Raw genomic sequence first — 18,067 nt, 5'->3', positions numbered from 1 at the left:
GGATTGTGTTTTGAGTTTTTTTAGTTTGTCATTGTACCATGGTGTTGAGTTTTGTCTTCTTGATGTTCTCGTCTTTAAAGGTGCTATTTTGTTTAGTACGCTTCTGCACCTATCCTCCCAGTGATTGAGATAGTGTATGGAGTCAGTTCGTGTTGTCCATCTGTTGTCATATATCTTTTGCCTTCCCTGTCTCATTTGCAGTCCTCCAGTGAAAATGTGATAGTAGAGAGACTGATGTTATCCCCGTGGCCTAAGAGCTGTTCTCACTGACATATGCTCTCTAGCCCAACATCATGTGACCCCCTTAGTGTCTGTGACTTTTCAACTTTTTAGAAACGGAGGATTCTTTCTTCCCTAATGGCATCCTGTGTCTGTCATGCAAGCAGGATTACATTTGCTATTCTCAAGCCAATATGTGCTGGGGCTAGAGGGGTGTGTTCTTTTGATCACTTTGAGCTCTTCTGAATAGTTTTGTTTTATTGCATATGTTATTATTATTATTATTTATTTCATTTGTACCCCACATTATCCCACCTTTTTTGCAGGCTCAATGTGGCTTACAGAGTGTTGTTATGATGCAGTCATTACATGATCTTAAATACAGTCGATAATAGGCTGAAGGTAGGTGATTTAGATGCAAGGTGCTAGGTAAGGTAATGTGAGAGGTGTTTTTTGAAGCACCTGAGTGGTTTGAGGAATGATTTATTAAGGATGTCTTTAGTAGGCTTTGTTGAAGAGATGTGTCTTCAAAGATTTGCGAAAGCTGGTTAGATTGTCCATAGTTTTCAGGGCCATGGGTAATGCGTTCCAGATCTGTGTGCTTTTATACGCAAAAGTAGTAGCGTATGACTGTATTTAATTCCTTTACAGCTGGGGAAGTTCAGATTGAGGAATTTGCGGGCCGATCTTTTGGCGTTTCTAGGCGGTAGGTCCACTAGGTTTAACATATAGAGTGGGGCATCTGCGTGGATGATTTTGTGGACGGTTGTGCAGATCTTGATCTCAATTCGTTCCTTGAGTGGTAGCCAATGTAGTTTCTCTCTTAGAAGTTTCGCCCTTTCGTATTTAGTTTTTCCAAAGATGAGTCTGGCTGCGGTGTTCTGGGCTGTTTGCAGTTTTTTAATGGTCTGTTCTTTACAGCCTGCGTACAGAGTGTTACAGTAGTCCAGATGACTTATTACTAATGACTATACTAGGGTACGGAAGATGTTTCTTGGGAAAAAAGGTTTTATTCTCTTGAGTTTCCACATCGAGTAGAACATTTTTTTCGTGTTATTCTTCACGTGGTTATCGAGTGTGAGGTATCGATCAATAGTGACTCCAAGAAGTTTCAGATTTTCTGAGATAGGGAGTGTGCAGTATGATGTTGTTATGGTAGGGTAGTTGTTTGTGTTGTATTGGGAAGTGAGAACTAGACATTGAGTTTTTTCTGCGTTCAGTTTTAACTGGAATGAGTCCGCCCAAGAGTGCATGATCTGGAGGCTCTGGTTGATCTCATTGGTTATTTCGTTTAGGTTACTTTTGAACGGGATGTGGATCGTGACATCATCCGCATATATGTAGGGGTTAAGGTTCTGATTAGCTAGAAGTTTGGCTAGTGGTATCATCATAAGGTTGAAAATAGTTGAAAATGTTCTAGACTGTTCACTATGCCATTGTTATTCTTTGCATATTAAGGATGTGGGAGGTGAGGAGAGGGCTCGGGACCTTTGCTGCTGCTTTCTCTAGTGGTAGAATTGCAGGTGGCATTAAAAAGGGAAGGTTTAGTTAGATGGAGCTGGGAGAGGGAGGAGGGGATGAAGGGATGGGTGAAAGAGGGGTGAGGGTATTTTGGGATTCCTTTCCAGCTGTCAGCATTCTATTAGGGGTCTTTTTTAGCTGAAGAGCCCTAGCCACTTTAGCTTTCCTTAAATCACAAGAGGATTGTGAAAAAATGTCTTTAGATATTATACTTGCAGCCGACTAGACAGACCAAGCTGTAATTAATTCTTCCATGTTAAAGTTACACATTTTATGTTCCAGTGATTCCTGTCAATGATTCTAAGCAAATTACAAGCAAGATGACTAGATTATATATCTAGGAACTCACAGATTAATACAGAATCTATTCCGCCATTGTTGCTACGCTATTAGCCTTCTCCTCGAGTCACTTCATTGGCTCCCTATCAGTTTCTGCATACAGTTCAAACTACTCGTATTGACTTTAAAATGCATTCACTCTGCAGCTCCTCAGTACCTTTCCACTCTTATCTCTCCCTACACTCTTCCCCAGTAACTCTGTTCATTGGGTAAATCTCTGTTATCTGTACCCTTCTCCTCCATTGCCATCTCCAGACTCCGTTCCTTTTAGCTTGCTGCACCGTACGCCTGGACTTCCTAAGTCAGTACATCAAGCACCAGCTCTGGCTGTTTTCATATCTAGGCCTCGCTTAAAGCCCATCTTTTTTGAGGCTGCTTTTAACTTTTATCATTCCCACCATAAGTAATTCGCTTATTTGTCCTGTTTGTCTGTCTTGATTAGATTGTAAGCTCTGTTGAGCAGAGGCGGTTTCTCACATGTTTAGTGTATAGTGCTATGTACATCTAGTAGCTCTATAGAAATGGTAAGTAGTAGTAGTACATATTAATTGCAGTGTTCTTGTCCCTATTATTCTCCACCACCCAGTCTAGGAAGTGTATTCTACAAATCCATTAACCTGTCCATAAAAACATTCCAAATCTCGCTCCTGAGACCCAATGGCATGAGCCCTTGTCTAGAACTTCCTTTCTATTGAAAACGTTAAGCTAAAATACATGTGGTAGTAAATGGAACATCAAAGAGTGAGAGCAGTGCCATATAAGTAAAGAAACAGAGAACCTGCAGAATTGTAGTGTGATGCGCTGGGATCCAGTGAAATGGTTGAAGCTGAGTTACGTTTGAATAAAAGCATATCCCATGTGAGCTAAAGAACTGTTGAAAAAGGAATCAGAACTTGACAAGTGACAGCCATAAATGGTTCTTAATTTTTTTTTTCTGTGTGTCCTTTTCTGTTGTTTTGCTTGTTAGCTTGTTATTTCATAGTAATTTTCATTTCTTTCAACAGATACGATGCCTAAAAGGCCAGAAGGGCTTTTCAGGCCAACCCACTTTTGATGGAATCCATATTGTCAATCATTTGATAGAAGATGATGAGTCACTTCATTCCTCTGATGAAGATTTTATAAGTAATTCCTTACAAGAGGGTGGAGTCCGTTTTCATCTCCATAGGAGAACTGGCCAGATACCGCTAGGCCCAGCTGTAGAAGACAGTAGCGACAGTGACACTGAGGAAGGCTTTTTAGATAAAGGCGGTCCAAATGAAATCATTCAGAAGCAAAAGGAACAGAAAACAGTGGAATCCTATTCAACAACCGTCTGATTGTCATTGTGGTTAACACCCAAGTCAGCAGATTTCTTTAAAGGTTCTGTCGTCATTGCAAAGTCACCACCTAAGGGATGGAGTGAGTGAAGCCTGAGTTTCTCAGCATATACTTACATATGCAAACTGTTACCTACCTACAACTGCTGCCAAATCCTCCTCATCGACATCCTGTTGCTATAAGAGTGTACTGCAAAGAGGATGGTGCACAGGAATAAGATAACAGTATTACAGGACATTATTTTCCTAAATATTTGTTTTAGTAAGTGCAACTGTAACTTATTAATTCAGCACATGAAATAAGAAAATGTTTTGCAGTTTGCAAATATATGAGATGGGGGTTTTATTTCTTTTAGAAGAAACGTTTGTGCAATATTCTTTTATGCTCAGTGAACAAATGTTATGTTTCCTTTTTTACCTTATGTATGGATTTCTAATCAAGAAGGATATCTGCAAAGCATTAGATCATAGGGAAACTTCTGATTATCTGTGTCTGTGTGTGAATTTGTGTGTCTGATGGAAAAACAACTGCTTTATTGGAAGCTACCAGGAAGGCTCCCAATACATAAAAGCCTTAATTGGCATAATTAATTTTAGAAACAGTAATGAAATGATTACACTATCTGTTCTGGAAATGTTTTAAATCATTTTTCTTTTAATTTGTATGTAATTGTGATGTACTGCTATCAAAACCAGTCGAATTGGTATATAACCTGTGATATATTGTTTTTGTACATAAGTATATATCTTTTCATCATTCAAAAGATGTACTTTGCACACCTTCATTTTATATGAGAAATGTAAATGTTACAATACAATTTTGCTTCCAGCATTCTAACCGGATAAAGTTGTGTACAGTATATACATGGATGAGAGATGTTGAAAAAGTAAAACACTAATCAGATATTTGTTGAATAGGTTTTAAGGCTTTGCTTAGCCATGGAAACTAGCAGGTCCCAGCCTCTAACTAAAAAGCTTATTCAAGAACACTATTGATCAAAGTCTTTTAACTTTGTATGTAACAAGAATAAAGTTTTTCAGGATTTAATAAAACTTCTTGTATAAGCATTTCTCTTTAGGCATCATACTGTAAAAATAAAGAAAGAAAGACACAGAAATAGAGAAAAATAAAGGCAGATAAAGACCATATCCAGTCTGCCCAGCATGCTATCCACTATCCCTTCCTCTCCCTTAGAGATCCTATGTACTTGTCCCAAGCTTTCTTTAATTCACCACCCTTTCTGTGATGAAGTATTTCTTCAGATTACTCCTGAACAGTACCATCTCTAGACAGAAATATTTGGGGTGGCAACAAGAGGCAAGCTAGATATGGAGAGGGGTCAAGCCAAAGTGGACATTTCTACACATGCCCACCACATCACACAACCCTCCCCCAACCTAATTTTTAAAAGTTTCTATATAAGACACCATAGCCTTCTATGCATAAAGAAACCCTCCCCCTCCCGATAATTTCAGCTAGCAAGTAAAACCACAATTATAACTGATAGTATCATTCAACCAAGTGTGCTGTGTAGTATAAGTCTGGATTCTCTACAGGATTAGAAAGAATCTCAATATAAACTGTAACTCCAGTTCTGTATCACAAACTCCATATTCCCCAACAACAGAGCTATCCCTCTTACAACACATCATACAAAAATATGTTTAAATTGTGATTAGCACATCAGGAGCAGCATATGCTCCTTCCATTGCCAGACACTGATTAAATCAGATTAATTTTTCTTTGTGTGATGACTACAGAATGTGGAGACCACCAGTCTTGAGTATTTTTATTTTGGTTGACAAGGGCCTGCTTTCAGATGGGCCAGACACTTTACAAAATAACACAAATCCTTGCACAGACACATTAAAAACCTATATAGCAAACTTACCAAATCATAACAGCCCAAACTCACCTATGAAAATACAGTGCTGTAATATTACATTGGGCCCTAGAGCACCAGTATACCTACTTCTGGGAGACTAGAGCTGTTACAGATTCCTGTACAAAGAGTACATGTTAGTAGGATCCTTCATCTCAGTTACATATACAGAACATGGACAGACCCTCACCTGATAGAAAAATAGATAACCACAAAAACTGAAATGGAGACTCCCTTCCTGTCCCCTTCACCTAAGAAAGGCATGCTCAATAAGCAGAGCAATACTGGAAAAAGAACAAACATGCATTTTCTTCTGTACTCTACAAAATACAAAAGTAGAAAATTGCATTATGGTGGGAAACTTTCTTTTCCAAATTCTGTACTCCAGGAGCTTATTTATTAACCATGAGTAACAATGTTTCCATATCATCAAGCTGATCAATCCATAGACTGGTGGGTTGTGTCCATCTACCAGCAGGTGGAGATAGAGAGCAATCCTTTTGCCTCCCTATATGTGGTCATGTGCTGCCGGAAACTCCTCAGTATGTTCTCTATCTCAGCAGGTGGTGGTCACACACAGCAGCAGCTCTGGCTAGGCCTCCAAGCCTAATTTTTAGGTTTTGTTGAGTGCCTGGGGTTGAGGGCTCTCCTTGAGCAAGTGCAAACCTGGTGGCGCCAGGTCCCTCCTTTTCTCCCCCCCTCCCGCTGGCTCCGTTAAAAAAAAAAAAAAAATTTTGAACGTCCTTAAAGGCGTTTATTTCGACGTTTATTTAAACGTTTATTGCAGCTACTCACTGGGACACCAGGTCGTTACAGCTCGGAGCGGAAAGCAGGTAATTTTTACCTTTTTGTAGCGGGCAGGGGGTTCCCCGATTGATCTCCACGTGGCATATGGCGTCGGAGGGCGAGGGCGCAAAGAGTCGCTCCCCGGATCGCTTAGGCGCTTCTAGAGGGGATGCGGGGGTCTTAAAGTCTGATTCGCCCTTGTTGGGTGACAGTTTCGTGACCGATGAGTGTCCCGGTCCTTCCTCCGGCGTGGCGGGTTTTCCCGCCATAAACGCCCATCCCCCGCTGCTCGCCTCCGCCATCTTGGCCGGCCACGCGGCTCGGACGGCTTCTTCGTGGGCCGCCCTTGAGGGAGACATTAATGCCATGGACGCCCTTAATTTGGGCGACGGCACCAAAGCGGCTAAAGTTAAGCGCCGTTTTTCCCGCGCGGCTCCTTCGCGGAGTGTCGCGCCGGACGCCATTTTGGATGCGCAGCATGTCTCTCCCCCGCTCTTGCGAGCGCCGGTTGAGGGTGCGTCTAGGGCTGTAGCCCAGGCTGCGGAAGTGCACAGTCTGGGGGGTTTCTCCCCCGAGTTTGTTTTGCTGCTGCATCAGGCCTTCCTTATGCAAAACGCTGCCCCTGCTCCCTCGTTTGGTAAAGAGGTTGAGGTCCCCGGAGGTAAACGCCCTCGGGTTGATTCCCAGGCCTTGGAGGACCTTGTCTCCTCCGATGTAGATGAGGGCAGCGTATCTGAGTTCTCCCAACTGTCCTTTGCGGATTCCTTGGAGGAGACGGATCCCCGCTCGGTTGGAGCGGATGACCCCTCTGCAGCGCGGCTTTTTAGCTCAGAGGATTTGCCCAACCTGTTAGTGCAGGCCATGGGCATTTTGAAGATTTCCTCTCCGGAGGACGTCTCTCCCTCAGCCCCTGTTGGCTCTGCCATTATGCTGGGGACGAAACGCCCGCCTAGAACCTTCCACGTGCATGATGCCATGCACACCTAATTTCGGCTCAATGGGATGTCCCGGAAGCGAGCCTCAAAGTGGCTAGGGCTATGTCCCGCCTCTATCCTTTGCCTGAAAGTGAACGTGTGGCCTACCGTGGATTCTTTAATCACTGCGGTGACTAAGAAAACGGCTTTGCCGGTGGAAGGTGGCACGGCCCTAAAGGACGCCCAAGACAGAAGATTGGAGGCGGCCTTAAGGTCGTCCTTTGAGGCGACTGCTTTAAGTTTGCAGGCCTCGGTTTGCGGTTCCTATGTGGCCAGGGCGTGCCTGACTATGGTGCAGCGGGCTTCCCCCTCGGATCATTCCTTGAGGGCTGATTGGCTGGCCCTGGAATCGGGCTTAGCCTATTTGGCAGACTTGCTGTATGATGTCTTGAGAGCCTCAGCTAAAGGCATGGCTCAGACAGTCTCTGCGCGGCGGTGGCTTTGGCTGAAACATTGGTCTGCTGACCACGCCTCTAAATCCCGCCTGGCTAGATTGCCTTTTAAAGGCAAGCTGCTCTTTGGGGTCGAGCTGGACAAAATCGTGACCGATCTCGGCACGTCTAAGGGCAAGAAGTTACCAGAGGTCAGGGCTCGGGCTAGTACTCGTTCCGGTACCTCCAGAGGACGGTTTCAGGAAGCCCGTCAGTACCGCCCGGGCAGGTCGGGCTCCTCTGCCCCCTCTTCCTTCAAGAGGACTTTCTCCCCCAAACAGCATTCCTTTCGCAGAGACCGCAGTCCCGGAGGTGCTCCCTCCGGTCCTCCCCCAGGTTCTCGTACCCAATGACGGGGCCTTGGTCCACGCCCCAGTGCAGATTGGAGGACGGCTGTCCTCGTTTCTGGGCGAGTGGACCACAATAACTTCAGACGCTTGGGTGCTGGAAGTCATCAGAGACGGCTACAAGCTAGAGTTCTGCCGACCCTTAAGAGACGGGTTTGTACTCTCTCCCTGCAAGTCTCCGGTCAAAGCTGTGGCAGTGCAGCAGACCTTGGACAACCTGATCCGCCTGGGTGCGGTCGTTCCGGTGCCAGAAAATCAGATTGGCAAGGGACGTTACTCCATTTACTTTGTGGTACCAAAGAAAGGAGGTTCTGTCCGGCCTATCCTCGACCTCAAAGGGGTCAATCGGGCCTTGAAAGTGCGGCACTTTCGCATGAAGACTCTCCGCTCTGTTATAGCGGCAGTGAAGGCAGGAGAGTTCTTGGCTTCCTTGGACATCAAGGAAGCGTACCTGCATATTCCCATCTGGCCTCCTCATCAACGCTTCCTGCGTTTTGCAGTCCTGGGACGACACTTCCAGTTCAGAGCCCTCCCTTTCGGGTTGGCTACTGCTCCGCGGACCTTTTCCAAAGTAATGGTGGTCATCGCGGCCTTCCTGCGAAAGGAAGGAGTACAAGTCCATCGTTATCTGGACGACTGGTTGATCCGAGCCCCCTCTTATGCAGAGTGCGGCAAAGCTGTGAACCGGGTGGTTGCTCTTTTGAGCTCCCTGGGGTGGATCATCAACTGGGAGAAGAGCCAGCTGCGCCCGACTCAGTCTCTGGAGTATCTGGGAGTTCGATTCGACACCCAAGTGGGCAGAGTGTTCCTGCCAGACAATCGGATTGTCAAACTTCAGGCTCAGGTGGACCAGTTCCGAGTAGCCTCTCCTCTTCGGGCTTGGGACTATGTGCAGCTGTTGGGCTCTATGACGGCCACGATGGAAGTAGTGCCCTGGGCCAGGGCTCATATGAGACCACTACAACACTCTCTGTTGCAGCGCTGGACTCCGATGTCGGAGGATTATGCTGTGCGCCTTCCCTTGGACCCAGCAGTGCGCAAGGCGCTGAGCTGGTGGCTGCAGACAGACAAGTTGTCTGCAGGAATGCCTCTGGTGACCCCAGAGTGGATTGTCGTCATGACGGACGCCTCTTTGACGGGCTGGGGAGCCCACTGCTTGGGAAGGACAGCGCAGGGGCTCTGGTCTCCTGCAGAGGCAAAGTGGTCTATCAACCTCCTGGAACTCAGAGCCATTCGGTTGGCGCTTTTGGAGTTCATCCCGGTACTGGCGTTGAAGCCAGTACGGGTCCTGTCGGACAATGCCACTGCTGTGGCCTATGTCAACCGCCAGGGAGGTACCAAGAGCGCCCCTCTAGCCAAGGAGGCCATGAATCTATGCCAGTGGGCGGAAGCGAACCTGGAACAGCTGTCAGCGGCCCACATTGCCGGAGTCATGAATGTCAAGGCGGACTTTCTCAGTCGCCATACTTTGGAGCCCGGAGAGTGGCAGCTATCTGCTCAGGCGTTCTTGGACATCACGAAGCGCTGGGGCCAGCCGAGCCTAGATCTGATGGCGTCATCGGCCAATTGCCAAGTGCCGCGCTTTTTCAGCAGAGGACGGGACCCTCGATCCCTGGGAGTAGATGCTCTTCTCCAACAGTGGCCGACACAGGAGCTTCTCTATGTGTTCCCGCCCTGGCCCATGTTGGGCAGGGTGCTAGACCGGGTGGCAAAGCATCCGGGCCGGATAATCCTGGTGGGTCCGGACTGGCCCAGACGTCCCTGGTATGCAGACTTGATCAGGCTCTCAGTCGACGATCCTCTGCGGCTGCCAGTGGAGCAGGGCCTGTTACATCAGGGTCCCGTGGTGATGGAGGATCCCTCCCCCTTTGGTCTTATGGCCTGGCTATTGAGCGGCAGCGTCTGAGAAAGAAGGGCTTCTCAGACAAGGTCATCGCCACTATGCTGAGAGCGAGGAAGCGCTCTACTTCTACTGCTTACGCCAGGGTTTGGCGTACCTTTGCAGCGTGGTGTGAAGCAGGCTCACTTTCTCCCTTCACTGCTCCAATTTCTTCAGTGTTGGCGTTCCTGCAAGAAGGTCTGGAGAAAGGCCTGTCGCTCAGTTCCCTTAAAGTCCAGGTAGCGGCTCTGACTTGCTTCAGGGGCCGCCTGAAGGGTGTTTCCCTGTCTTCACAGCCAGATGTGGTGCGCTTTCTTAAGGGAGTTAATCACCTGCGCCCTCCTCTGCACTCTGTGGTGCCTGCATGGAATCTCAATCTGGTGCTAAGAGCATTGCAGAAGCCGCCTTTTGAACCCTTGTCGAGGGCATCTCTGAAAGACCTGACGTTGAAAACAGTCTTTTTGGTGGCTATCACTTCAGCCAGAAGAGTTTCCGAGCTCCAGGCGCTCTCATGTCGAGAGCCTTTTCTGCAGTTCACTGAGGCAGGAGTGACTATTCGCACAGTGCCTTCCTTCCTGCCCAAGATTGTTTCTCGCTTCCATGTGAATCAGCAGCTCTGTCTCCCTTCCTTTCGTAGGGAGGACTACCCAGAGGAATACTCTGCTCTCAGATGTCTGGATGTGAGACGAGTCATCATCAGATACTTGGAAGTGACCAATGATTTCCGGAAATCGGATCATCTGTTTGTCCTGTTTGCAGGTCCTCGTAGGGGTCTGCAGGCTGCTAAGCCTACAGTGGCAAGATGGGTCAAGGAAGCCATTGCAGCGGCTTATGTGGCCGCGGGGAAGGTGCCGCCTATCCAGCTGAAGGCTCACTCCACAAGAGCTCAGGCGGCCTCGATGGCAGAGGCCGGTTCCGTCTCCTTGGAAGAGATATGCAAGGCGGCAACTTGGGCTTCGGCCCATACATTCTCCAAGCATTACCGCTTGACTGTGGCTGCTCGGGCGGAGGCCCGGTTTGGAGCTTCAGTGTTGCGGTCAGGGATTTCAATGTCCCGCCCTGGGTGAGTACTGCTTCGGTACATCCCACCAGTCTATGGATTGATCAGCTTGATGATATGGAAGGTAAAATTATGTATCATACCTGATAATTTTCTTTCCATTAATCATAGCTGATCAATCCATAGTCCCTCCCAGATATCTGTACTGTTTATATTCTGGTTGCATTTCAGATTCAAGTTTAGTCTTCAGTTCCTGTTCAGGAAGACTTCGTGTTCAAGTTATTTTTTCACTTGGATTCTTCAAGAGTTGAGACGAATTTGTGTTACAGTGAGCTGCTGCATTCCTCTCCCCTCCGTTTTACGGGGCTGGATTGAGATTTAAATTCTGCCGGCACTCCCTCCCGCTTCGTGCGGCTGTAGGGCAGCTTTGTACCCCTCCCGCTTCGGCGGTGTTAGGGTCAGTCAGCTCCTCTTGCGGTTGCAGGATAAGCCAGATCCCCCCGCATCGGCGGGTGTGGTGTCCCTCCCCCGCTCCGCGGGGATGAGCTGGACAGATTCCCCTCCCCCACTTGTGTGGGGATGAGCTGGGTTAATTCCCCTCCCCCGTTTCGGCGGTGGTGAGCTGGGCAGAGTGTCCCTTTGTGGGTGTAATTCTCTAAGTGCTGAGTCCTGCGGATGGAGCTTTGATATCGACATACTGAGGAGTTTCCGGCAGCACATGACCACATATAGGGAGGCAAAAGGATTGCTCTCTATCTCCACCTGCTGGTAGATGGACACAACCCACCAGTCTATGGATTGATCAGCTATGATTAATGGAAAGAAAATTATCAGGTATGATACATAATTTTACCTTTAGCAAGATCTGATATGGGCAATGTATAGCCTTCAACTTTATATCAGATGATTTATTCAATAAAGTGGAAGATAAAACTTGACTTTTCTCATTCACTTCTGTAGTTCCAGCCTCAACCATCCCTTCAACTCCAAGAGTTTTTCGTAGTGTCAATTCTACCTGAGGCTGCATTCCTGCCACAACTTCCAACGATTTCCTGACATTGCTCTCCAGAGGTGTCCAAATCTGGTCCCTTGGTCCAACCTGCTCATCTGCATTAGCCACTCCAACCGGAGATGCTCACCTACACATCGAACAGGGGAGTTAGTTGCACAAGGCTGCAGCAGTGCAGATCGAGCATCCTGGCTCAGAGTAGCTTGCAAACAAAAAGACTATTCAATGCTGTCTCCTTCAGCCGTCAGTCTTCGCTGTCCTAGCTCCAGACAAGGAGTTTGCACTTCAGCATAGATCATATATGTTTCAATCAGTTTAGTACCCACAGCAGCAGGGGACTTTGTGGCCTTACATGCCTGCTTGCCTTTGCGCTTCATCATATCAAAAGAAATCGAAGAAGCCGCAGTACAGTGTCCTAGCATCATGATGCTATCTTATGGAGGAATAAGGAGAAGGTTGGGAATTACAAGCCAGTTAGTCTGATCTCTGTGGTAAGTAGATTAACAGCTTTTACCTCTAAAAGGCCATTTTGCAGTGTTAAAAGTGCCAATAATGTACTTAAATTAGCTTGCAAGAATGTTAATACAAAAATTATGCTAATGAGGTTAAAAAATTAAAAACGGCTCAGGCACAAGTTTTTTGCATTAAACTACATCTCAGGGAAGTGTAGTTAATTTTTTTTCAATAATGCCCTTAGGTAAAATTGGTTCATTTGTGTGTCATCAACATTGGCCATTAGTTTTGCACAATATCATGTTAACAGCCAGTATCAGTGCACTTCTGTACATTGACTTTAAGTGTTTTAAATATCTGCATTGAAATAAAGAGATCTCTTCATTTTCTTAGATCTACAGATTGTTTTTGTGGGAAGGGGAGAAGTCTGTCTTTATATCTTCAATGTATACAAATAAATATCAATGAAAAGATGTATTTATATATATATATATATATATTTTTTTTTTTTTTTACTAAGCTAACTATACATTTTTTTACAAGCTTTTGAGAGCTAAAATTGTCTTCCTCTTGGCAGGACATAGTGGAGGAGAAGGAATGAGAGTGAAGGGACCAGAAAAATGAAATGTAGACAGCATGAGCCTTAGTCCTGGTGATGCCTTGTGTGGCCAAGGGATCCCCCACCACAGAGCAGTGCAACAGCACCCCTTTAAACCATCAGTGGCCTCCCCTACCTCTTCAGCTCCCTCTGCACTCGTGTTGGTTTCACAGCCCTAAAAGCAGTTGATACGTGTACGTTTGTTTGTCATAAACCACCCAGCATGACAAAAGACCAGATGCAGAAAAAGGCATGCTGGGAAAAGTAGTACTAATTGATTTTTTTTTCCTGTTAAAAACCAGGATTAATCAGGCACACAAGTGGTGATGTCATCGGAGGGAACAGCTTACTACTACTACTACTTATTTCTATTGCACTACTAGTTGTATGCAGTGCTGTACATACACACAACTGCTCTATGGGAAGTAATGAAAAGTTAAGAGCATTTAAATATATCTCCCATTCACAGCTGAATGGACATGAAACAAAGCCTTCACTTTACAAATTTTTCTGGTCATTTTTTCCATGTTTTTGATATTAATTTCCATTCATTTGTTCTTTCAAATTCTTTGACCTAAAAAATATATATTTTTATTTTTATATCATTTCCATGAGTGCAGCCCCATGGTTGAGAATGAGCTTGGATTCTCATGTTTGACCTCCTTGTGATCACAGGATGGCAAATAATGGTACACATGAGATCTGTAGCCTCTGTCTGACCCCACTCACAAGCTGGCTGTTCTGAGATTGTTCAACCCTCCATTCACAACTCTGTGCTACCACACCAATATCTTCTGCCTCTCCCCAGCATGCTGACTTGCAGTCTGGCTCCATGAATACCTCTGTCCACTTCACTCTCCTCCACATGGTCTTGCTTCAATCTTCCTTCACTTACCAGTTTCACCAGGCTGGTCTGTACCACTAGACTGACCACCTGTCCCTTGGATCCTTTTCCTCCTCCTTAGCCAAAGATTCCCTCACATTCCTTTCTACCTTTGTCTCTCTATGACAACAACAGTCTATCTACTGGTTTCTTTTCCCCACTTTGAAAAACTGCCAATATTTGCCCAATACTCAAGAAGCCTCACCATGATGCCTTGTTAGAGATGGGTCAATAATTACTGAGCAATCTCCCATTTGTCACCAAACTGAGAATTGTTTTTTATTCACGACTCCTACAACATGTTGAGGCCATTAATATCCTCCACTAATGGCATTCTTGCTTCAGGCCAGGCCACAGCATGGAGACTATACTTGCCTCATTACTAAACAATCTTCATTCTGCTTGTAATAATGGCATCGCTGTGCAGGTTTTCTCTTTAGACTTGAGTACTGCTTTTGATCTCATTAATCACTCCCTATTTTTAGCCAAAGTTTTTGCAATGGCTCACTTTCCTCCACGAAGGATGTCCTGTATGAAAAATAGTGAAGAACCAAGGAGGAGTAAGGGGTGACACAAGACTCTCAAGCTGAGAGGATGCAGAAAGAAAGTCTTTATTGAGGCACTAAAATGGCTTGAGAGTCTTCTACTGCTCTTTGATTCTTCTTTCCTCACCAGATGGGCCTTTACAATCTCCCTTCCTCCGGGTTTGATCCTTTCCCACTTACATGTAACATCCCTCAGGGCTGAGTTCTCTCTACACTTCCTTTTAATCTTTTCCTGAGCCCCCTCACCTCTGTAATCCACCATTGTTCTTCTTTGCCGATGATATCCTCCTGTTCAAGATCCCTACAATCCAAATTTAGCTGCCCTTAAATCCTGTCTTAAATCTGTTGATCACCGGACAGCCCTTGTGCCCTTTTCTGTCACCATCTTTCAGGGGTATGCCTCTAATGCTTATTGAGCCCTTTAAATACTTAGGGGTTACTCTGGATGTTGAACATCCTTTCAGTGCTCAGATCAGATTGGTGGTGAGATCTAGCTTCTTGGCACTCCACCTTATCTAGTCTTATCATAATATCTAAGTGAGACTTGTGCGTTCCTTCTTTATACACTTCTAACATCCCAGCTTGACTACTGCAATATTATCTATGCAGGCCTCCCTGCTTATCTCTTGAAAAGTCTCCAGTTGGTGCAGAACACCTCCATCAGGCTTCTAACACATGCTCATCACACTGATCGTGTTAGTCCACTCCTAACTCACCATCAGTGGCTCCTGATTTTCTTCAGAATATAGCAGAAGGTTTTAACATTATCCCATAAGGCTCTTCCATAGTGGGGATCCACCTTATCTGGCCTCTTAATTACCCCATATACTCCATTTTGAGTCTTCCGTTCTGCGTTAGAATTCTGTGTTACTATCCCCTCTGTCCACTGTGTATACCTGTAATCTACATGACACTCTGCCTTTTTCTTCATCGCTTCCATTCTCTGGAATGCCTGCCTACCTTACTTTGTTCTGAACTCTTAGACCAAAAATTTAGAGCACTATTGAAGGCTCGTGTATTTTCTCAGGCCTTCAGGGGGTTTGCTGGCATAGTGAGTGTCTGAATGTGTGGCAATGTTTTCCCTGGCTGTTCCCTGCCTTACCCCCCACTCTTCTGCTTTCCAGTTCTTTTCTGGTGTGTGTTTATTTAAGGGTCTTTTTACTAAGCTGTGGTAAGCAATAGTGTGCTTATCGCAGCTTAAAAGGGCTTACCATGGGATGCACTCAGGCATCCTGTGGTAATTTCCCAATCAGTGCACACTATCCATGTGCTAAAAAAATATTTTTAATTTTTGCATGGAGTGGGAGTGTGTGGAGGCATTGAATAGGCATACCAGCACTAATCAGTTAGCATGTAAACATTGCTGCACAATAACTGATTGGCGAAGGATTACTGTGTGAGCCCTTACCACCTACAAAATAGGTAAGTGCTCTGTCAGTAATTTTTTTAAATGGCTGTGCGCTAATGGTGAAAAAAAAGGTAAATTGGCTTAAGGCCACTTTATACTCCAGGTTAGTAAAAGGACCCTTAGTGGCTTTGTAAACTGCTTTGATTGCCCTGATATAAAGGCAGTATATCAAATACCTAATAAACATAAAAATAACTGCTTTGAGTGTGGAAGGATGTCCCGAGAGCCAGAAACTATCGTGTCTCCCATCTCCAGGAGCACTTCTAAGGAAATCTGTATTGAAGCTGGAAGCTGGCTGGTCCAGCACAATCAAGTAGGTCCTATTTGCTTGATGTTTCCTTTGTCCTCTCACAAAGTGCCATTGAGTCTAATCATTAGAAAAGAGGAGCACTTTATCTTTTTGGAACAAGCACAATGCTTCGTTGAGACGTCTTCATCTAAAGTGTTCAGATGTACACATTAATTCTCTGCCCAAGGTGCTTATCGTCAATGTTGCTCTTGAGGCAATGGAGGGTGATGTGACTTGCTCAACTTCACAAGGAGTGAACAAAGTGGAATTTGAACTTCAGTTTCCCAGCCCACTGTTTCAAGAACTAGACAACTACTCCATTCCCCTTGGACTGACTCCATCAATCTGAGCTGGAACAGAACGCCAAAAATTATTGTTCAAAAGTAAGTTACTAAGCATAGTTCCCATGATGCACATAAATAAAAGTGATAAACGCTAAAGTGTAAGACAGGAACTCCTGGACTGACTCTTCCTTTTCCGAAAGAGATCGGGCAAACTGTGCCCCATCTTAGATCGCGTGTATTTTAAACTATTTTTTGTCTCCAAAAAGAAGTTCAAAATTAATAGCATAACATTTACTCTCCCCTACTTAACCAAAGGGATGGGAGCAAGCAAGCTGTGTTTGCTAGATCTTAAGGATGTTTACATTCATATTCCAATCTAATATCATGCCCAGGAAATATTTGTGCTTTACCATGCATGTGACCCATTAATTTCAGAGATGGGAGCCCTCCTACCCTTTAAACACTACACTTCCACCCCTTCCCACTTCTTGCCTTTTCCCCCCAAGCAAGATTCAGTACAACTGATTGGATTAACAAAGGGCTGCACCTTCTTTATTGACACTTTAATAGCAACTTGCATAATGTAATGCCTAGAGGAGTGAGCTCTTAGATGACTGGCATATGCAGCTGACCAGGTGCAGACAAGTCTCCTGGGACAATAGCAGAAGGGAAAGCAAGGAACTGGCAGAAGAAGCCCCTGGTATCAGGAGCCAGGAGAGTACAAAGCAGCCTATCCCAAGGGGGCTTCAGCTGAGCAGGAGTCAAGATGCCAGAGGACACAAAGCAGCCTATCCCAAGGGGGCTTCGGCTGATCAGGAGTCAAGGTGCCAAAGGCACAGAGCAACCTATACCAAGAGGGCTTTCACTGAGCAGGAGTCAAGGTGCCAAGACACGGAGCAGCCTATCCCAAGAGGGCTTTGGCTGAGCAGGAGTCCAAAAGCCAAGATGTGGCACAGCCTATCCCAAGAGGGCTTCGGCTGATCAAGAGTCCGAATGGTCCGGAGCAGAGGCTGAAACCAGCAGCTGCCTGAGCAGTGAGGCAGGATCTCGTTGCCTTAAAGAGGACACTGTGCAGGTGATGTCATCTGACCACACCTCGGCCCAAGCTCAGAAAGATGCACGTTGGGTGTGCACTTGTACCAGAGACCCTGCTAGGCTCCAGCTGTAGACTGCCTTGAAGATTCCACAGTCAAGAACGTGGCAACAGTGCCACTCTTCCCACACCCTGACGCCGCAGGTGTCTTTGGGTTGGGAGCCTGGACTGCAGGTACTTGAGACAATGGCCATGATACATAGCCAATGAAATTAACCCTAAGCTAGAGAAAACAATAGTAAACATGCGACATTCTTGCACCCCACATCCACTTGCTCCTCAGCAAAGCGGTGAGTAATTAACATAGCCCCGCCTCAGCCAAGCAAAGGCCCCTATTGTTGGCATGGCCCTCCATGCCTACTTTTTGCTGGGCCATCTGACCTTTTAATTACAAACTTGCTCAGACTTCTGAACCCGAGACCCTGTAGCTTGGGTTACCTCCATGGAGCCAGCATACTCATCCTGCTAGCTCCTGCCCCCCCCCCTAAACTGAGAAGTTGTGTCCTGTTACACACCCCCTTCCTCAAGCCATAGTCACTTATTGAGGGTCATTTAACAATAAGTCAAGACCGATGTCCAATAAGTAGATCTGATCTCCTCTATATAAACCAGGACAACTGATATCCACCCATGAGTGGAACAATTAATAATCTCCCCCCCCCCCCTCACACGCTGGTAACCTTCGCCAGTCCTCATGTTTGCTTATGGACCTCTGCATGCTGTGGTCTGGCAATGATATCTGACCACATGATCTTCATGCTGGGGAACCAGGCAAGGACTAGGCGAAGTTCATCCCAAACAGTAGCT

At 45.8% G+C, this 18,067-nt stretch overlaps 1 protein-coding gene across 1 annotated transcript in view; it reads left to right on the top strand.

Annotated features, from left to right (window-relative positions):
* The window catches only part of EVI5 (ecotropic viral integration site 5), a 330,825-nt gene extending 326,313 nt beyond the window's left edge, over window positions 1-4,512 (top strand). Inside the window, 1 exon segment of the mRNA XM_030205945.1 lies at window positions 3,084-4,512. Coding sequence (XP_030061805.1) covers window positions 3,084-3,398 — 315 coding nt within the window. The 3' untranslated portion in view covers window positions 3,399-4,512.
* Window positions 4,513-18,067: the final 13,555 nt, after the last annotated feature.

This window comes from Microcaecilia unicolor, chromosome 6 (assembly GCF_901765095.1).
Source record: "Microcaecilia unicolor chromosome 6, aMicUni1.1, whole genome shotgun sequence".
NCBI classification, from domain to species: domain Eukaryota; kingdom Metazoa; phylum Chordata; class Amphibia; order Gymnophiona; family Siphonopidae; genus Microcaecilia; species Microcaecilia unicolor.
The sequence above is the reverse complement of the archived record's forward strand: the minus strand, read 5'-3'. Positions and strand labels throughout refer to the sequence as shown.